General features: G+C 36.2%; 1 protein-coding gene across 1 annotated transcript; it reads left to right on the forward strand.

Moving 5' to 3' along the window:
* The first annotated feature begins 958 nt into the window (after positions 1–958).
* UBLCP1 (ubiquitin like domain containing CTD phosphatase 1) lies at positions 959–20,920 on the forward strand. Its single transcript, XM_061188387.1, has 11 exons — positions 959–1,112; positions 4,176–4,373; positions 5,538–5,629; positions 6,036–6,121; positions 6,203–6,318; positions 7,328–7,426; positions 9,739–9,776; positions 10,340–10,438; positions 12,970–13,086; positions 18,206–18,333; positions 19,874–20,920. Exons 2-11 carry the CDS (start codon positions 4,220–4,222, stop codon positions 19,899–19,901), a joined length of 957 nt encoding a protein of 318 aa, XP_061044370.1. The 5' UTR covers positions 959–1,112; positions 4,176–4,219; the 3' UTR covers positions 19,902–20,920.
* The last annotated feature ends 1,539 nt before the right edge of the window (positions 20,921–22,459 follow it).

Raw genomic sequence — 22,459 nt, forward strand, 5'->3', positions numbered from 1 at the left:
AACGTAAAATAGTTTGTGTGTCTTGACTAAAAAACTGTTAAGACACAAAACTTGGCTCTTTGCTTCCGTTCCATGACAGCCAAAAGGGAAACATGGATCAGTGACACTGCTGTCAAGTAGAAGGAAAAATACAAGTAATTCAAGGACTAGTGCATACTTGGGGCCAATATTATTTTCTCCCTTTCCCTTCCTTTTCAAAACCTAAGTTTTGTTTGCCGCCACATACAACAATCTAGTGGGCAATTATTAACTTCTTTTTCTTGCCTATCATAAAGTGATGCACGTTGGGAGTTCGCTGTACCACACAGCGGCTGCTCCGAATTTCCATTAAACCCTGGAATTCTTTTGTCAGGGTTTGTAATTGGCTTTCTTAGCATTCTGCAGGAAGATGGAATGGACCTGGGAATGGGCGGGTGGAGACTAATTCGATACAAGACTACAGTAATCTCGATGCAGCTCTCATGAGATTTGCTTCCTTGGTTCTCTGAGACTTGGGCTTGCCCCTTCCCTGACGATCCTGTTTCCTCTTCGATTGGGTAAAACGGGTAGAATTCTGAACTCCTGAAATTACTAGTGTTGGTGGCCCCTGGTGCCAGGTAGAGTTCTCAAGTTTTCAGTCCTCAAACATCACCTTTCAGGCCTCATTCGGAACATGACAAAGCCACACAAGTCTTAGGCCCGAGTCCCAGGAAGATCTCAGCACACCTAGGGAAGCCAGCGCACCGACTCCAGCTCCGAGTTTGGCTAAACAATACCAAAGACTTCATACCCCCGCAGGTCCTGCCCAACTCAAAGCCCGCCAGCGGACGCATGCGCAGAACGGGCGAGGGACGGAAGCCATCCGGGACTCGCAGGCATCCGTACAGCGGTCACATTCTCGGAAAGGCCTGGTTCCCTCGTCGCGGTGAGGAACTCCCTGGCAACGACTATGTAACATCACTGCCCGAAGAGAAACAAGGGACGCGACCTTGCGCTCTGCGGCGCGCTTCCCTTTCAAACCCTAACTTCCGGTTCGTTAGCCGGTTCCGGTCCCCGCCTCTCACTTCCGGTCGCCTTGGATTCCGCTGCGGTCGGTTCCTGCGTTCACTGCTGCCGGTTCCGCCGCGCTCCAGGTGAGGGGATGCGGGGCACCCCGGCGCGCCGTGGGGCTGGGGGACGCAGCTTTGCTGTCCTCGCGACCCGGCCTCCACTGTGGCCGGGCGGGCGGGCTGGTGGCTGCTCGTGGGGGCCCCGCCCGCGGCTGCCCAGGTTCGCGGCCCAGGCCTCCGGCCCCGGCCGGCTCTTCACAGGGGCCGACGCCCTCCCATCCAGCCTCGTCGCCTAGGTGGAGGGCTTCCGGCGCCTCAGTGTATTTTGCGTCCCCAAACCTTTATTCCTCCCTCTTCTGGGGTTTGTCCGTCTCTCCCTCCTGCCTGTTGAACGTATCCCGGCCCTCTCGGGTTTTGGGGTCTTTGCCTGCCTTCTGTGCTGTCTCATACCAGTCACTTCCCACAGCTCTCTTCTCTGCACTCCCTCGCAGTTGCTGCTGCCCTGCTCTCCCGAGGAGGAGTTGACGGTACTTCAACAGTTACCCTTTACTGGGCGTGTTTAAATTTAACTCCCTCCCCTCAATTCCCAAGGTGTTAACTTTTGCTGCTGTTACTTTCAAATTAACTGCCTTTGCTACTTTTTAGTTGTGTGGTCTCGGGCAATTTGTTTTTCCTCTTTTTCAATTTTTTAGTCTGTATAATGAAGACAGTAGTTGTCAGTTTAGGATTGTGAAGATTAAATGAGATTATTCAATTAAGTTGTTGAGCATGTTATCATTTTCCTATCTTCACCACCATTCGTATTGCTTTTTATGGTATACAAAGTGATGTCACGGCTGTTATCGCAACGATTAACACTATTCTTGTCAAGTAAACATTCCTGCCTTGACTAGGCAAGTCACCACTGTATGTTAGGTAGAAGAATTTACCCAAACAGCTGTTCTTGACTGTAGTTTCACCATAAAGGTGTGCTCCTTGCTTACTTTTTCGGGTTTGATTGCCACATTTACCCCTAAAATCATTTTTCAGTTTATAAATCTGATAGGGTCTGCAGTGATACAAAACATTAAAATTGTGTAAGAAAGAAGGCTAAATGTGAAAACATAAAATGACTCATGCATTTGCATTGCATTGCTCCATTGTTGTTAATGATCTGAATATTGAAGGAATGAGGTTCAGTAACTTTGAAAAACAGTTTTAAGGACTTTATGCGGTAAAATTTTTTATGGTGTTTGTTTTGTTGTGCTTGGTCCTTTAGAGCAATTGTCAACTTGGAGATCCCACTTGTGGCATGGGTGATGACGTTTGTATACTGCTTTACTAAGCACATAGAGCCCCTGCCATCTGGCACATTTTTTTTTTAAGGCTGAGAAAACTGAAGAGCCTAGAGCACTGGCTCTCAAACTTTAGCATGCCTCAGAGATGGGGGAGGGGGAGACAGAGATTGTTAAAACACAAATTTGCTAGGTCTCTTCTCACCAGACCCAGTTACATTCCCAACAAGTTACCAAGCGGGGTCAGTGCTGTTGGATGGTCTGGGGACCACACTTTGAGAACACTGGTCTAGAGGTGCAGTGACTTGTCCACGCTCACCTAGAGTTCAGGTGATCTCACTTCACATGTTCTGCTCTGCCCAACACAATATGCTGTATTAGTGCTACTTGCATTCCTAGCTCTTGTAAATTTTCAGTTTTATTTCCACTTCTCACAGAAAAATAATATTTAAATGATATTTCAATTTGACTCAAAAGGGCCATTTGGCTTTTTATTGAGGATTAAAACGTTTGTTAGAGCAAGTTCTCTCCAAATAGAATACACTGCCCTAAAGTAACACACCTTCTTAAAATTTTAGTAGAACAGGTTGTAAACATAGAATAAATGGAAGTGAATTTACGGTGCTCTTTTCTAATGGGCATGTTGAAGACACCTTAAATTTCCAAATTACGTTTGCCTGTTAAAATTTATAATTTGCCTTCTTTCTTGCAGTTGGTTGTAATACTTGAAGAGTGAAGTCAAATGTTGTATTAAATATATGACAGCATTTGGAAATACCACTACTTTGAGATTAGAAAATCTAGTTCTCTGACCTGTTGGGGGAACAAACTTATGAAAACTGGTAGAAAGCTTTATGGGGGGAGGAGACCTACATGCTATTGTTGATGAGTGGCAGCTGCTATATAATCTTTGTGTACTTATATCTGTGCCTGTAGGTTTTGTATTTACTGATCTTTGGTGCCTTAACTCCTGTAGATGCAATTCAAGAGAGACAGTTGTTGTGTAAGGGAAGAAACATGAGATTTAGTCAGAAGACTTGTTCTGTTATCAGCTGTGTGCCCATGAGCAGATTACATAACCTCTCTGAACTCCTATTTCCTTAATTGTAAAAGAGGGACAGTTCTTATCAAACAACCTTGTTAAAGGAGATTGAGTAAAAACTGTCCAGTGTATTAAATATGAAACAAATAATGGCCATTTACTATTTATTTAGCGCAGTGCCTGGAACACTTCAGTTCTAGTTTTTAAAACAATTTATGTAACTAGTACGTACTTGTTTAGAGCTTACTATGTGCCAGGTAGTATGTGACTTACAAAAATTAATTTATTCCTCTTAAGAACCCTGAGAAGTAGGTAGTATTAGCATCCCTATTTTACAGATGAGGAAACCTAGGCACTAAGAGTCAGTTAGCTTTACAAGGTTAAATAGCTAATAAGTGGGAGAGCTGAGCTCTGAACCCAGGTAATCTGTCTCTAGAGTTTATGCTCTTAACAACTCACTGTCCTACCTTGCAAATGGTAAATGAACATGGACGGTCCATCATGGAGGAACTTGCCAGTAGCATAAACCTTATCAGAGAGGGAGGAATAGTTAGCTCATTTATTGCAGCTTTCCACTTGAACAGGGAGAATCTGATAGAATATTAGGAAGTTGTAACTTTAAGCCAAAAATTGAGAGGGTGGGAGAATTTTAACTTTGACTCCTGATAACTTTTGGCATTCTGATAACATTTCTGTAAGTAGAAAATCCTGTTTCTCTACCATCAAGTTGTAAAATAGGACTCAAATGACACAGTTTATAAAACTTAAAGTTACAAGTTTACATACATCTTTGATATATCTATTTTAAATTGTACATGCCTTTCTTTCTAGGTATCTTTTTCTGAACAAAAGCTGCCTCATCGTATGTTTCAAGGATGGCTCTTCCTATCATTGTAAAATGGGGTGGACAGGAATATTCAGTGACCACACTTTCAGAAGATGATACTGTGCTAGATCTCAAACAGTTTCTCAAGACCCTTACGGGAGTGCTACCAGAACGCCAGAAGTTACTTGGACTCAAAGTTAAAGGTAATTTTCTCCCTTCTTCAAATTTATTGCATTGATATATTTATGAATCTTTATAATAGCTATTATCTGTTCACTTTAATAAGTCTTTCCTCTTGGAGATTTCTTTGATAGGGATATCCCTAAAATTTTTTTGATGGTACAAGTAAGAATATTTAAGGATACCTGAAAATACCACCACTATTAAGATTACTTTTGATTTCCTCTGACAGTTGATGTTTGCTTGTTAAACCTGTGACACGGAAGTCCCAGGTAAACAGTGTAATTTCTTTCTTTTTTTTTTTTTTTAAGACTTATATATTATTTATTTAATTTTTTTTTTGGCTGTGTCGGGGTCGGGTCTTAATTGCGGCACTCGGGATCTTCGTTGAGGCATGCGGGATCTTTCTTTGTGGCGTGTGGGCTTTCTAGTTTTGGTGTACGGGTTTTCTTTAGTTGTGGCACGCAGGCTCCAGAGTGCATGGTCTCTGTAGTTTGTAGCATGCGGGCTCTAGTTGAGGCACACGAGCTCAGTCATTGTGGCGCGCGGGCTTAGTTGCCCCGCGGCATGTGGGATCTTAGTTCCCTGACCAGGGATCGAACCTGCGTCCCCTGCATTGTAAGGCGGATTCTTTACCACTGGACCACCAGGGAAGTCCCCAGTGTAATTTCTAGTATGTGTCTTCTAGCACAGCCTTCTCATTACAGCTTGGGCCTTTTACTCTCCCCAAATTATCTTTTCTGTTTCGAAAGTAATAATGCTTTGAAAATTATAGGCAGTGTTCACATTCAGTTAAAAGGCACTTTCAAGGTGTTTGTCTTATCATTGAACGGTGAGTTCTGAGTAGCAGTAAATGTACAGTAATCTCAGGCACTCAATTTTCAGGACTTTCTGGAAAACAGTCATCTTCATCTCGAACAACAGAATAAAACATGAATTTATTTTGTTTAGTTAGTTGAATTAAAGGTGTTCCTCTAAGAGTTGGGGAAAAATTCCAACCTTGTGTTAATTACAACTTCTTAGTGTGTTAGAAATTACTAATTCAGCAGTAACAGTTTGTTAATTTAAGGAAAAAAACTCGCTGTGGAATCTGTACCAAACCTTTTAATGTTAGGGTTTTGTGTAATGGGATAGTGAAACCAGCACCTGAACTTTAGTGAGAAAACAGTCATTTGCTTGTATTGTAGGCAAACCTGCAGAAAATGATGTTAAGCTTGGAGCTCTCAAACTGAAACCAAATACTAAAATCATGATGATGGGAACTCGTGAGGAGAGCTTGGTAAATGTTTACTTTTGTTACCATTTGTCCCTTTGAAGATATTATGGTTTATATCACACTGTTGTATCATAGTTTTAATTGTGGTAAAATTGTCAGTTTAGCAGTCAATGAAAAGTAAAAGCTGCACAATGAATGTGTTATTAACTCAGCAGAAAGCAAATACTGGGAAATTTGTTAGTGTATAGCTAGCTGTAAGTGTAGTAGTAGTGCTAATGGTCAAATTTAACATGGTAAATCTGCCCAGTGAACATATATAACAAAATATAAAATGTGGACGTTTTCCTATAGTGTGTGCTTGCAAGACTCTTGGACTCAAATTGTACCTCTTATTTGTTTTTTATGCTATGAATGTATTTGTTATGTTAATGATAATATGGTCAAACAAAACTATTTTTCATCTTAATAGGAAGATGTCTTAGGTCCACCTCCTGACAATGATGATGTTATTAACGACTTTGATATTGAAGATGAAGTAGTTGAAGTAGAAAATAGGTGAGTGCTTTTCATCATCAAAGGAAATTGGTTGTAATTTGAGAAAAAGTGAATATTTCATCTGATTTTATTTTTCGTTAGGGAGGAAAACCTACTGAAAATTTCCCGCAGAGTAAAAGAGTACAAAGTGGAAATTTTGAATCCTCCCAGGGAAGGGAAAAAACTTTTGGTACTAGATGTTGATTATACATTATTTGGTAAGTCAGCTAAAACTGTGCTCCATCTTCTGTTATCCACAATGGCATTTTCCCCTTTTATTTCTTTGTTTTTCCCTTGCAATATGAAATATTTGAAAGCTTTTCTTTTTATTTTAAAAGTAAATCATTTTATTGTAAGGGAAAAAAGAAGTCATCTGTAATCCCAAGATCCAAAGATGACTACTCATATTTTTATGTGCATCTTCCAGGGTGTTTGTATGTATGTCCTTTTTATGCTTACTTAATGATATATTGAACATCACAGTCATTTAACATTCATTGTGAGTTAAATATATGTATTTTTTGGTCAGGCGCTTTTCTAGTTTATGGATGTGTGATAATTTAATCAAGTGATTCCCTATTGATTAACACTTAACATTTTATGATTATTTAAAAATCATTTTTGATATTTTATTCCTGGTGTTCTATTTAATTATGTTCAAGGCAGATTCTTGAATTTAAAATTTCATGTCAACAAAAAAAGAAATTTGTTCTTTCATCCTCTAATATTGCCAGAAATGATTAGTTAACTCCTGATATTAGAATGAATTTATTTACCTCTAATCCTTAACTTTAAGTACATGTCATAAGTTAGCGTAAATTTTTTTAAAAATTTGATTATTAAGTTAATCAAACCTGTTATTTTGGTGAAATATGATTATATTTGGTAGGTAAATGGCTAAAAAGTGAGTATATGTGGCCCTAGTTTTTCATATCCTAAAATAACATCTACGTTTTAGAGATTAGATGAGAAAAAAATTTACTGTTTATTATATAAACCTGAATTCTGGGTATCAGTCTTTGCAAATTGAACAGAATTGATCAATTAAAATTGGATTGCAAGAATATTGTATTGTGTGCTTTGAAGACATCCCTTTGTCAGCTGATGTAAGTTAGTCTGAAGTAGTTTGTATTTGAGTGTTTATATTACATTTCAGAAGTTTAATTGATATTAGGTACTTGTCCATGATAATAAACTAATCATCATCTCTAACTGATTTTCTTTTAGACCATAGGTCTTGTGCAGAGACTGGGGTAGAATTAATGCGGCCATATCTTCATGAATTCCTAACATCTGCATATGAGGATTATGACATTGTTATTTGGTGTAAGCTATATTTCTTGTTTAGATTTCCATGAAAATAAGGTTGTTCCTTATATTACTCTGCTTTATAAAATGTGACTTAAATTTTATATTTTGCAAATTTCTGCTGAAGCATGTTTGACTTTCTTGCATCACAATATAAACTTATGTGTATTTGCCAAATACCACTGAAATAATTAAATATAGGAAGAGAGTAGATTATGGTGTGAAAAAAAAATGGCCTTATTTTCACAAGACCCCACCTTGATTAGGATCTTTTCTTTCTGATCTTTGCTATAGAATCTTTGATGCTTTAGTATATTGTTGCTTTCTCCTTTCTTCGTCACTCTAGTCTCAAAACACTTGGAGAGAGATAAGTATTAAAAAAAATTTTACAGTGATGTAGTTCAGAAATAAAGGCAATATGAATTTACTCAAGGAAAATTAATAAATGGGCTAAAGCAATGTTACTCAGCTTGTGGTCTGCCATTCCAGGAACTTACAGGTCTGTGGTAACAGTGAGTTTGCTCCAAAAAGTAAATTTACTACATTACTGAGCACACTGTTTAGTTCAGGTGACAATCTTTTTGTGGCACGACTTTCTGAAAAGGGAAGGGGAGTGTATTGATTTACATCTCACCTTCCCACAGACATTTAAAGTTACCTCTTGGCAATGTCATAAGCAGAAAAGAGCTATCCTAATTGTGAATTAAATAAAATCCCTAAAGATGGTAATCGTACTAGGTTTTTGATGAGAGGCCACATAGTTATTCTGCAGTTTGTAAATTTCCTTTGTATTTTCTTTTATAATCAGAGTATCTCAATAGTTTAGTGTTACTATGAGTGCATAGCCATTACAATTCAATACGTAGTTAAATACATAATTTTCTGGTTTTTAAGATACAGAGAAGAAAGCTTTCTGGGAAGCAGTTTTTTGTTCAGCAACTCTGACATCTGAGATGACATTTGAGAAAAAAGTTTATCCTCTAAATGTTAGAGTAGACTTAGGGACTTTGAGAACTTTTTACAATCATGTTTAAAATAAATTTTTTTTTTAAAATAAATTTCATGGTAGTACGTTGAAAAGGGCACCTCATTTTGGAGCTAAATAGACTAGGGTTTTAATCCTGGCTCTGACCTTACTTTGTGACACTAGACAGGTCAGTTAATTGCTCTGAGCCTTAGCTTCCTCTTCTGAGAAATGAAGATAAATAAATCTATATTACAGGGTAGTTGTAAGAATAAAATATTAGTATAGCAACTAGTAACATGTCTGACATGTAATAGTTTCTTAATAATTAGAAACTCTTTTTATTAGCTGTAAATCTTTCTGTTTTTCATCTGGGGATTATAGTCCCAAAGTATATTCTGAATTAAAAAAATTGTTTTTCCCTATCGCCTGATTGTTGTCATTGTAGATACATCACTCTCTAAAATTTTAGTTCAACTGACCAGTTTTGCATGTAAGGTGATTTTGGTTCTTGTATGTGTGCTAAAGATTTTTATTTTGAGGACTCAGCTACCTCTTTGCCCTTAAATAATATACACACACTCATATACACACTTTAAATAATTGAACTCCTTTTTCCATTTTTAAACATTTTACTTTGTAATACCTGTATAGTTTAGTCCAATAACTTGAGATGAGTAGGGCACATAAAACTGAAGTTTGAATTTTTATCAGTGATCTCAGAAGTGGTTGGTGTCTGACAATGAGCAGGCACGTGACATAGATAGGGTTTGTGAATTTAGTTGCCTCAGACTTCTTGTTAAAAGCTGCTGGACTCAGTGAGCACTAAGTTTGCTGAGCCTGGCAAAATGCTAATTTTCATTAGCATTAGCACTTTTCGACAGTCTTCAGCCTAGCAGTCTTCAGCATAAACTTTTGACACATAACATTAATCTGCTTATATTGACATATATTGACTTATATTGACATATGTGTTGCCTGGCAGTAGGAACGCAGAAGAAAATGGAGATCCAGGCACCCTAAATTCAAGTTTAGAACTAATAGAAAACAGTATTAGGGCTGTTTTTAAAAGGGTGGTTAGGTCTTGATTTATGAATTTCCTAGGTTCAGAGTTCTTTTGAGCATTGGTTACCTTATCTTTTAGATAAAAGTTGTTTCAATGTTATTGTCTTGAAGACATACTAAAATAAGTTTATTTTTATAAATAGTTAAAAGGAAATTACCATAAATATGCTAGGGATTATTTGTGATGTATTTGAACTTTTAGTCTTGCTTAGAAAACTTAACTGATTTATACAGAAGAAAGATTTTTTAAATGAAATTCAAGCTTTTCATACATATTGTGTTATCATTCCTCATGTTTTAGCTGCAACAAATATGAAGTGGATTGAAGCTAAAATGAAAGTAAGTGTTAGAAAACAATCCATTTAAGAACGTTTTGAAACTGCATTTGTCTTTTTAGAAAGTTCCGAATTGAATTAATTTCATTGTCATTGGAGGGCATTTAGTAGCAAAACAAATGCCAGTATCAGGAGTTAGAGGTGTGTTTAAAGTCTGCTTAATGGTGGTTTGCATTGATTACCTATGTCTTTTTCAAGAAAAAGTACAGCAAAGCTTCCTCTCCTCTTTCTCCCATTTTACGCTAATACTTTCTTTTCCTTCTTTTCTCTGGTGTGTGATACTTAAAGGAGTGATGCTCTTCTAAAATATTAAATTGGGAAGTAACCTGTTTCTGGTAGTACATTGAAAAGGGCCCCTCATTTTGGAGCTAAATAGACTAGGGTTCTTTGGACTACCATTTATCGATTTCACTTCGTGAAACTAAAATGCTTGCTAGTTGTTGAGCAAGGTGTGGTAGCCAGGGGGGTAGAAAGTTGGCATTATGGGAAATTATAGCTGGACTTTTCATAAAGCCTGGAATTTTCCACATTATTGTATTTTAACCACATGAATATTTGTATTTATAGGAGCTGGGAGTGAGTACAAATGCAAATTACAAGATTACCTTCATGTTGGACAGTGCTGCTATGATAACAGTGCATACTCCAAGGAGAGGATTAATAGATGTAAGAAGTCATTTTACTTTTTATTGAAAGACTTGCTTGTTTTCTGGTGTACTTTTATATTTATATTGATGGAATAAACTACACAGAGTTTAGAAATACATCTGAGTGGATAATAAAATATCAGTTGAGTTTTGACATAGGAAGATGTATTTCAGGTTAACAGATTTGAATTTTAGTGACAAAGTTAAGGATCTTGAGGAAGGACTGTCAAGAAAGGTCATGGTTAATTGTCCTGTGATGATAACAGCACAGTGTTGCTAAAGACAGAGTAGGTGTGAAAAAATACTGAATGTTGTCAAGGAAGATACTAGAAACAGACCAGGACACACTTGCCCTGCCCTCTATGAAACTGATAAATACAAGCAGATATATCATGATGCATGTACTTTGGGGTGATGTACGTGAAGCCCTAGAGAAAGCAATAAGAACCATCAGGAAAGAGTTGGGCTAAAAAGATTAAGGTTCTTCACTTTGTTTACTTGTCAAGTAACTAGTCATATTATGAACTTCTACGATCTGCAAGGCCCTGTAATGGGCACTGTTGGGAATAGAGATGAGGAGACATGGTCCATACCTTTTGGAAACACAGACTAATAGGAATTGGGGAGAACTTAGCAAACTAGGAATGCTTAGGGGAGACAGTATTAAAATTGTCAGAGTCATAAAAGTCATAAATAGAATTGTTTATGTGTGTGTGGAGTTTTCAATAAAGGAAATACTGCGTACATCAAGGAAAAATATAATTTATTACCTACTAAAGTGGTACATGTACAAAGTCTAAACAGTAAAAAGAAGTTTGGGAAGTGTTAAACAGGAGTGTTTATAATAATGAAAAATTAAAGGAATAAAAAGAAATCCTCAATAACAAATCCCTACAGCAGTAGGGAGTTGGTTGTACACATTTTTGTTCGTCCATTTAATGGAATGCAGCTAATTATTTGATGCAGTATTTAGTACTTCAGAAATTTTTCATGATACATTATTAAAGTGAAAGAAGTATTTTAGCAGTATTTGCAAACTGTTAGAAAATAGTTTTTAACCGTTGTTTGGTTCAGGGGTTCCCTTAGCTTAACAAAAGATCTGTGAACTCTTTGAGGTTGCTGCTGTTTATCAGAAAGACTGGAGAAATATATCAGAATATCTAGTTGCATTCTTTGGTACTAACTGGATTATAGGTAATTAAATATTTTCCTTTGTGCTTTTTTGTGTTTTCAGATTTTTTTCTACAGTCAGCAATATTACTTCTCTAATTGAAAACAAGGTAGCTCATGTTTTGGAGAACATATGGTGCTTGACCTAATTGCAAAATGACAGCACTATTTAAGAAGATGTAGGATTTCTAACCCTGGGTGTCATAAAGCTCTTATATTTTTTGAGGCTTTATGTTGGCTAAGAAAACCAAGAATCTGGTTTATTGTGTCAGTTTCTATATATTTGGCTTCAAGTATTTGGGGGGTTTGTTTCAGTAGTAAACAAATAGTGCAGACAAATACAGCAAATAAAATTTTAGTGAAATTAAAATATTTGAATAACATTTTTTGCAGTAATGAGGACACTAAGGAAAAAAAAAGGTTTTCTCCATATTAAAAGAAATTATAGAGGAGAAAAAACATTTTAAAATTAATGACAACCCTTGTCACCATTTATTTACTACCATTTAATCTCATATAATTATTATCATCATATAATCTCACATTACCATCAATGAGACTACTGCCTTCAGCAAAAAGTACTTTTTCTTCTAAAAGTTAATGTATTTAAAATATTTTTGTGAGTGTGTAAAATATATTCACATGATTCACAAATAAAGTGTATAGTGAAAAGTATTCCTCCCTCCTGGACCCTCCAGCCACTTAACTTTCCTTCCTTCAAGCAATCACTATTATTTCTTGTGTGATCTTACAGAGAATTTATGCAGGTATCAATAGATATGAATAACTGAGGAATTACCTTTTTGAAGGCTCATTTTAAGAATTCAGAAATAAAAGCAAGAATTTACAAATTACAGTGTTTTGAAGTTAAATAATCAGATGCCCTAGAAATTGTGCACCTATACCACTGAACTAAGGAGAAAGTCCATTTTTCCTTTACAAAATATATAAATATTGTAATAAAAGAACGAGGTACATTGTCATTAAGGTTTTCTAGTTTTGAAAACAGACCCCATGTGAAACCTCAAGCCCTGAGGGGACATGTGAATGCTCAGCAGACATCTAAACAAATACTAGATTTTTTTAAAATTAAATACTTTTTTTGATCCCAAATCTTCATATTGAAATTATAGGAAGTCTTATAATGGGCTTAGTTCCATTAGACATGAACAGACCTTTCAGAAGTTGACATTGAGAGATATATTGTCCCTTACAGTGTGTTGCATCTTGGTTCTGTTCTGTTCACACAGCCAGCCATCACTGTCTCATGGTAAAGGAACGCTCTGGCATAGTTCTGCAGGGCATTTTGCAGTATTTCTGCTTTTAAGAAAGGATGAACAATTGATGAAATTTGAGTTAAATCTAAACTTTTATTCTAAGGTAAAGCCTCTTGGTGTTATATGGGGAAAGTTTTCGGAGTTTTACAGCAAAAAAAACACCATCATGTTTGATGACATAGGAAGAAATTTTCTAATGAACCCACAGAATGGACTAAAGGTAAGACATAATTTTACTTGCTGTTCTCACATATGCTGGATTATGTAGTAGAACGTTAGCACTATTGAATTTTATAAATTTTTGGAAGTAGTGTATTATCCTGGCAAGAAAAGCTTAAGTGTTTAGAAAAATTCATATAAAATTGAGCATTCTCTTTTTTTGCTTGGTATCTCCTTAGTTAACCAACTCATCCAGATGTTTTGTTTTGTTTTGTTTTTCTAATGTTTTTTTTTTTTACATAAATTTATTTTATTTATTTATTTTTGGCTGTGTTGGGTGTTTGTTGCTGCGTGTGGGCTTTCTCTAGTTGTGGCAAGCGGGGGCTTCTCTTGTTGTGGAGCACCGGCTCTAGGCGCACAGGCTTTCAGTAGTTGTGACATGTGGGCTCCGTAGTTGTGGCTCGTGGGCTCTAGAGCGCAGGCTTAGTAGTTGTGGCGCATGGGCTTTGTTGCTCCGTGGCATGCGGGATATTCCCGGACCAGGGCTCGAACCCGTGTACCCTGCATTGGCAGGCAAATTCTTAACCACTGTGCTACCAGGGAAGCCCCCATCCAGATGTTTTATTTTCAGTTAGCTCTGTGGAGCAACATGAGCTAACTGACATTGACTTTTAGCATCAAAAGTGAAAGCATCAGACATGCTATTAGGGATACAAATCTTGAATTTCTGATGTTCTAGTTAGCTGGAAAGCTGGCAATAAGGGTATTTTTCCTTTTTAAACTGAAACTAATAAAAGGTTTTTGAAAATTCATATAGTCTAAGTAGAGAGCTTAGAATTATGAAATGCTGGAGCTAGAAGGAACCTCAGTCATCTTTTATAGAAACAATCTGAGGATCAGAAGGTTCATGACTTGCCCAAGGTCATGTATGTAACTGGTTAATGATAGAATTTGAGTTAGAACCCAAGTAACTTGGTTTCTAGGCCAGTGATGATCTTAGCATTAACTCACATGCAATCTTATGTAGGCATCATAGTGATATTTAACCCTGGTAGCAGCGTAAAATTGGTAAGAGAGAAATTTGAAACTTAAAATTTCTGGTACCTGTGGTTGCCTATGTGTAAATACAATATGAAAATGGAAAAGATAGCTCTGTATTATGGTACAATGCAAATGGAGTCTCCATTTGAAGTGTAAATCCTGACACTAAGATACTTTTAATCTCAGTCCTGAACTTTTCCACCAGCTGAATTCTTTTTTTTAATGTTTTGTTATTTTTTTAAAATTAATTTACTTATTTTGGCTGCGTTGGGTCTTCGTTGCTGAGCGCGGGCTTTCTCTAGTTGCAGTGAGCGGGGGCTACTCTTTGTTGCGGTGCACGGGCTTCTCATCGCGGTGGCTTCTCTTGTTGCAGAGCACGGGCTCTAGGTGCGTGGGTGTCAGTAGTTGTGGCACGTGGGCTCAGTAGTTGTGGCTCGCAGGCTCAAGAGCACAGGCTCAGTAGTTGTGGCGCACAGGCCTAGTTGCTCTGCGGCATGTGGGATCTTCCCGGACCAGGGCTTGAACCTGTATCCCCTGCATTGGCAGGTAGATTCTTAACCACTCTGCCACCAGGGAAGTCCCCACCAGCTGAATTCTTGATGACTTTAAAAGACAAGAGAGAAAAACTTGAAGAAGGTAGATTTTTTAAGCTCTCCGTACAGACTGTTGATGTGGTCTTTAGTGTACAATGAGGATAGTTTAGGGACTGAATATTAATCTAGGTAGTGAATTGCCACAAATATAAAAGCTGTTGACTTGGAAGAAAAGTACTTGGGGTAGACTGGTGGTTATGCTGTCCTTTAAAAATGATTTCTGTTTGAGGCTTTAGGAGAAGTGCTTTTCCTGTGTGTAGTTTATGAGGTATAAGGTACAAAAGTACGTTCTTCAGTCTTGAGGAAAGAGTCAATTGATCTAAGCCAAATTTTGTATGAAACTAATGGTGTCTGTACTGGAAAGGAGGTAAAGTCATGGTATTTAAGGAATGATTAAATTTTTTTTAACTGAGGTATAATATTAGTTTCAGGTATACAACATAATTTATGATTTGATATTTGTTTATATTGTGAAATGATCACCACAATAAGTCTAGTTAACTAACATCTGTCACCATACATAGTTACAGAATGTTTTCTTCTGATGAGAACGTTTAAGATCTGCTCTTTTAGCAACTTTCAAATATGCAGTATGGTATTGTTAACTATAGTTGCTGTGCTATACCTTACATCCCCATGACTTATTTATTTTATAACTGGAGGTATGTACCTTTTAACTCCCTTTACCCATTTCTCCCACCCACCCATCTCTGGCAACCACCAGTATGTTCTTTCTGTTCTCTGTATGTATGAGCTTGGCTTTATGTATGTGTTTTGTTTTTGTTTTTGTTTTTGTTTTAGATTCTACATATAAGTGAGACAGGGAATGATTTTTGAGAAGAGCTTTAACTTAAAAATATATATATATTAGTTTCATGTGTGTTTTTAGAGGAAACATTATTTTCCCAGCCAACGTTTGGGCCCTCCTCATCTCTGGATGCAGAGAGATGATGATATAAACTTCTAGTTCTTCATGTTACTTTAGAGCAAGTTGTTTGTTTGTTTTTTAGCAGAGTACTCAGTAGAATCATTGAAGGAATTCCTAAAAATACGTAAGTTTCTGCCTCCAAAAATTCTAATTCAAGAGAGGTGTTTTTAAGCATTCTACAGGTAATCTCTCGCATGTCTCCTTTTGAAAGCCTCGTTTAAGAAGGTAGTAATTAATGATCTGCCCACATTGACATAGAAGTGGTTTTGAAATTGTGAAATATTCTAAATTCTGTTTTGTTATCACAGTTCCATAGTGTTTCTGGTAGAAATCTCAGAGATTTCACAGATATCTTAAAGACTGCTTATTTTTAAAATAGTTAACTTCTAATATAAGCTTGCTAATCTTAAGGTTTGAAATATATGACATAGGAGGCTTTGTCGATTATGAATATAGTACTGAGCTAAAGGAACTTGACTTTTGGTCATGGATTAATCAGTAGTTACTCTGAACTTCACTTTTATTATTTATATAAGGAAATGGTGATTTAAGAGAATGCGGATAATCTAAACATTCTTAATTTCCTAAAAATGTTTTTTGATATGAGCAGCGGTGGTAATATATGTTGCCTGCCCTTCTAGTGATCACTTAGATCATTCTTGAAGAATGGAACAGTGATTATACTAAAACAGTTGAAGTCAGTTAGGTGAATTTTTTCCACTTAACTAGTTTAACTTTTAGATCCAGAATCTTGGGGGTACTTTAGTTTGTTACTTAATAGTGCTTAAGACCAAATGTTTAGAAAGTAAAAGTAACTTAGCAGGGCCTTGGGTTGAAAATCTTATTTACCAGCCACTGACTCTGTACTTTCTCTTTCAGTCTCAATCCCTTCCTGCTTCTATACTTGGAATCACTTTGGTACATTGTATATTAATAGTTTAGAAGTCAATATGTTGCCTTTACAGTCTTTTTAAATGAGGGAGTACTTTAAAACATTACAGTATTGCCCAGGATTATGCTGAAACTCATTTCACTACATTCTGATATCATGCCTATTTACGCCTAGCTGTAGGGCTTAAGCAGGTCCCTGCAGAGAATTTTCTTGATCTCCTGCAGTCACTGCTGCTGCTGTGAAGCAGCACTGCCCACGCTGCCTGTTTGGAATTAGGATCTCCTACAAGAGTTTGCTTCTGTGCAGACTCTGAAAGCTCTTATTGGTGCCCTTCAGCCAGAGCCCAGCTGACTAACAGCTGTGGAGGTCCCTGGCCCTAAACTGTTCTGATGTGAATATAACCTGGAACGTATGGGAAAATTTTCTTCTTACTGTTTCAAGCTGGTGGTGTGTTTTTCCAATGACAGAGAAGTATATTAAAAAATATTTAAAACCTCTACTCTTGATAGATATGGTAACAACTCCTATGGGCTCATTGTTCTCAACAGGTGACAATGATTAAATGTCATCTGTATTTAAATGTCACTATGTAAAATTGACCGGTTTGCATTTTCTCCCAATCACAATAAGGATATATTAATGCTTTACTAAAATGATTTATTCAGTCCTTACAGGAGTATGTGTGATTTTTAAAAGATATTTTTTTTATAATGGAAAAGTTCAAACATAAAAAGAACTACATTGAATTGTATAAACTAACCCCCATGTATGCATTATCCTGTTTAAACAACTTGTTAATTCATGGATGTTTGCTCTATACCTTACCTACATTTTGAAGCAAATCCCAGATACATTATTTCATCTAAAATTAGTTAAAAGTTTTTGAAATGCTGTCTTGAGTGCTATATAGATGAGCTGGTGTCTTTAAAAAAGTAGAACTCTTTATTGGAAGTGTAACATAAAGAAAAGTGCATAAAATGTGCAGTTTAACAAATTGTTTTACAAAGAACATATGTAACTACCATTCAAGTCAAGATGTAAAATCCCTTACTAATTATAGTCTTCAACCCTGTCCACCATCCTGACTTTTATGCTTTTGAAATGAATACTTTTTATCATAAAATATATTGAACTTAAAAATTTAGAAAATATGGCTGATTTTTATGGGAAAACTCATATAATTAAAAATATTTTAATGGAGACTTTACTGATAAAAATGCTTATGATAAAATATGAGTGAAAATAGGTTATACAAATGTGTAATATTTTAGCTATATAAAAATTTCATAGAAAATACTGATGTGAAAATCATCAGTGTTAAAATTTATCTCACTCCCCTGTAGATCAAGCTTGTATTGGGTACCTTTTTATGAATGAAGTGACGTGAATGAGATTATTTAATTAGTAAGAAGCAACTCGATTGATAGAAGGGGGAAAAGTCTAAGCAGTTTTGCAAAGTAGAGGAGCCACATAAGGTTCAAGTGCTATAAGATAGCTGGTGTTGTGAGGTTCAGACTGAAAAGATAACAGAAGGTAAGTTAAGTGGAAGAACTTCTACTATAAACATACCATGACTGTCAGTGAGATAATGTAAAAGTAATTCTTAGTATTGACAGCCTTGGTAATATTTTAATCTCAACTGTAATTTAAGTGATAGAATAGTGTAGATTTGTACTAGTTTTCTTACTACAATGTGAAGTGTTGGATAATGTTTGTTTTCTAATAGATAAGACCTTTTATGAAAGCACACCTAAATCGAGATAAAGACAAAGAACTTTTAAAATTAACCCAGTACCTCAAGGAAATAGCAAAGTTAGATGACTTTTTGGACCTAAATCACAAATATTGGGAAAGGTAAGTGCTAATTGCTTATTCATTTCTTCTTTACATTAATGAAAGAAAAAATTGTCTGGCAGCTCTGGTATACACATAACTCTTATTTTTTGTTTAAAATGGGTGAATTCTAAAGCTATTTTCTAATCCAGTGACATCTCCCCTGGAAGATTTTTCCCTTTCTCTTAACCTCTAACTTGTCCATAAACCCACATCTCTTAAGATCTTTAATACTTCTCTAGTAGAGAGGATTTGAGAGATTAGTACATGTTTGTGATGCTACCTGTTAATTATGTTGTGACATTAAATGGGTCACTCTTTTATGAATCTGTTCTCATACTGTACAATAATGTCAGGATAAAATAAAATATACTAAAAAGTTTTCTGTTAAAAATTACAAGTAACCTCTGTGTATCAGAAAAATTAGAAAATTTATTCCTTTAGGGAAACAATTGTGATTATGACAGATAACCACTGTTACCAGCTTGGTGTCTAGTCTTCTAGTCTTTTTTCTGAGCACAAACATAAGTACAAATCTACATATGGACCGCATATAAACGTCAAGATTTTGAGGCAGGAAAAACCTCTGGAGAAGTGAACAGGATTATTAGGTACTGCAAGTACTTTTTTGGAAGTAGATCTTTGAAGAGCTGATTTCACCAATACAGCAACAAAAGAAACTTCATGTAATATAACACTTTGGCTTTTCAAATTACACTTTTGGCTTTTCAGATCACTCATATACTTATGTACTTATATACCTACATAATACTTATTTATATACTTCTTATTAGAGTCTCATAATCCTATTAGGAGGGTAAGGCTGGCATTTTTATCCACATTTCCTGTAGATGGTGTAACTAAGTCATAGAGATAGTAAATGCCACAGTGTGAGCAAGTTTTACCATCAAAACTTGTCCAGGTCTCCTGATTTTAAGAACTCTTTCACCACCCTCATAGCTCTGAGTATAGTAATTCATAAATGTGAGAAATAGAGATGTAAAAATTTTAATTTATTGGTAGACTCCTATAAAATAATATGAAGAAAAATTTGCTTGGTGAATTAACATCTTTGCATCTTTACACTCTTGATCAGTTCTTTAGCAGCTTTGGCTCACTACCTTTATGCAAGAAGATCTTCAAATGGACTTTGAGTTTTGGGGGGAAATTATAATACTAGTTAATATATTGCTTTCACATTTGGAAGTAAGGCAGTGTGGAGTGATAGCATGTAGCCTCCAGAGCCTTGTTTTCGATCTGAACTCTGCCACTTTCTTGCTGTATGAACTTGGGCAAATTGCTTAACCTCTTTGTGACTGTAAAATAGAAATAAGTTCTCACTGAACACTCATAGAACTGTTGTGTGGACTAAATGAATTAATGCATGTACTTAGAACAGTGCTTGGCACATAAACAACACGTGTTAGCGATTATTAACAGTTACTACTTATCTTGAAAAGTTTTGTTATTAAAATAAACTACTTTCTTTGGGTAGGAGAGTTAGATTGTTAACTTAAATTTAGTGTGATACAGCTTAGACATCTTATTTTATTTCTTGCAGGTATCTCTCAAAGAAGCAAGGACAGTAGTTACAAGCTATACTGGCAGTTATTGAAGATACTTGAGATCCATGAACTTCTTTTTGCTTTTATGCTAAAGATCATTATGATAGTGCTGGACACTGCAGCAAATATCAGACTGCTTATACTTGGTCTTCCAGTTTTTTGTAAATTTAATTTTATATTTTTTGAAGATCATAGCAATACGCCAAAAAAAAAAAACAAAAAAACCTTTTTCCCCCTGTATGAATATACTGTAACTCTTGAAAAATATTTTCTCCAGCATAGAGTACTAAATTTTATTCCCCCCACACACACAAAAAGTGGACAAAAATGTATGCTTAACAATGTCATTTTGTGACTTTGGAAATAAGTATGTCTTGTGTTTTTGTCTCACTGTGTTGTTGTCTAAGCCCAAACCCACCTTGAAACTACTGTTTTTAAAACCAAAAAAAGAAAAGTTTTTAGTAAGGAACCTAGTTTAGTATGCTTAAAACCACCGAGAGTTTTTCTTATTCCTTTGTCATAAACACAATTTCTCTTATTACTCCACTACTTACATCTCTAAATTCTGAGCTGTCTCAGTTTGGTGTGTATGTGTGTCAGTGTTCTTTGAGTAAAACTGGAAAACGTCTGCTCTGATACAGATATGTCATAGTGTGACAAATAGAAAACATGAGATTGAGGAATGAAACTAAGGAACAAGAGTGTGTTTCTTTGTGGTGGCCAAGTAGAAGCACTCCTGCCTAAAACCATTGTCCTAAAAGAAGTTAAAGGCAGTACATTTTAAAATGGGACGTATCACTGGTTCAGTCCTAAAAAGCATGAACAAAAAGTTTTTGTTCTGTTCCAGCTCTGTCTTCTCTAAGTGCAAACACTGTGTTGCAGTGAAAATATCTAGCCATAAGATTTTAAAAAAAATTTATTTGCAATGCTTATGCCTGCAGATATGTAATGTGATCACTGTTTTGTGTTGACAGTATTGCTTTATACAGTTCTTCTATTTGAAAGGAATCTGATTCTTTCAAATAAACATGGTATGTATTGTTCTTACGGGGGACTATTTCAGTGGTGTAAATAATAAATTCCTTTTCTTAAAACATCAGTTATCTGCTCTATATTATCCCAAATATTTTGCCTCTTTGTTGAATCATGAAACAAACACTAGGTTCAGGCAGGCATCTCTTGAAAAAAATTAAATGTGTATGGTTCAAAAGTTTGGGAACCCCTAATTAAGATGATTCAATGAAAATGTCTTAATTATGAGGCTCAATTTAAATATTTAAGGATCGAATACAATTTTTTAAAGCATTTAATTGGCACATTTTCCCAGTGTGAAAAGTAGTTTATTATTCCAAGGTAAGGCTTTATCTTTTTAAAAAAACTGAACACTTAAAACTATTTATATAGGTTGATGAAGAGCAAACATTTTCTAAATCAGTATAAACTGAACTACAAAAATTAGCAAGCCTCAGGAAGCAAAGCAAAGTAGGTTCTAAAAAAATATATTTTCTGCCATTAGGTGGTGCCCAAACCAAAGTTTATTAGCTGGTATGCTAAATTAAGCAGTCCTGGGAGAACATTGTCATTGTCAGCTTATTGAAATCACATGTGCTTGTGTGGTTAATACATTCATAGAGTGTGAGAGTTTTAGTGTGTCTTGTGCGTCTCATAATTTATTGAACAGATCTATCTCTGTATTTCTATGTATGCGGCGTACACAGCAGAACCAGGGGATGACTTAATTCAGATTCATGTTCTAGTGAAACAGCAAATTAGTTTTATGATATATATGTTCCAGACTTTCAAACAATTAGTGCCTAATAAAGTATATTTAATCTAAAAATGCAGAACATCATTAAATCTTTGATTTAGAAGGCAGTTTGAGACCTGGTAGCCCCTCAGGTCCTTTATGAAAATCAAGTTATTGGATTAATGATACCTGTAGGACTTACTCAGTTTTAAAGGTAAAGAATAGATAAGCAGGTCATTACAGTAAGGAACTGCAACATGATCTTCATTCATAGAAAGGAAAACGGTTGTCTTTTGGGGGGAGGAGGTAGAACTGTGTGGGAATAGGGGTTGGTAAAGAAGGGTATGCAAAACAACAACAACACATGGGAAAATGCAAATTATGTAGGGTATTTCTTGGTTTTTAAATGACAGTTAGTTGCCAAGAATAGTAATAAAATATGTGAATAGTGAATAAACTGGTTGAGGATTTTTCTTATCCCAAGCAATCAACAGAACTCTCTTGAGGAACAAATTGTTAGTTTTCCCTAAAGTATTGATACATCAAAATTTATTAATCTGGGCTTCCCTGGTGGCACAGTGGTTAAGAATCTGCCTGCCAATGCAGGGGACACGGGTTCGAGCCCTGGTCTGGGAAGATCCCACATGCCGCGGAGCAAATAAGCCCGTGCGCCTCAACTACTGAGCCTGTGTGCCACAACTACTGAAGCCCATGCACCTAGAGCCCGTGCTCCGCAACAAGAGAAGCCACTGCAGTTAGAAGCCCGTGCACCGCAACAAAGAGTAGCCCCCGCTCACTGCAATTAGAGAAAGCCCGCGTGCAGCAGCAAAGACCC

Source organism: Eubalaena glacialis, chromosome 4, assembly GCF_028564815.1.
Source record: "Eubalaena glacialis isolate mEubGla1 chromosome 4, mEubGla1.1.hap2.+ XY, whole genome shotgun sequence".
In the NCBI taxonomy this organism is placed as follows: Eukaryota; Metazoa; Chordata; class Mammalia; order Artiodactyla; family Balaenidae; genus Eubalaena; species Eubalaena glacialis.

What these genes read in the sequence shown, in the direction of transcription:
- UBLCP1 (XM_061188387.1), top strand. Translation starts at nt 4,220, where the DNA reads ATGGCTCTTCCTATCATTGTAAAATGGGGTGGACAGGAATATTCAGTG. An exon ending in TGTTGATTATACATTATTTG is followed by an intron (nt 6,319 to 7,327) that starts GTAAGTCAGCTA and finishes ATTTTCTTTTAG; the next exon opens with ACCATAGGTCTTGTGCAGAG. An exon ending in AATCACAAATATTGGGAAAG is followed by an intron (nt 18,334 to 19,873) that starts GTAAGTGCTAAT and finishes TATTTCTTGCAG; the next exon opens with GTATCTCTCAAAGAAGCAAG.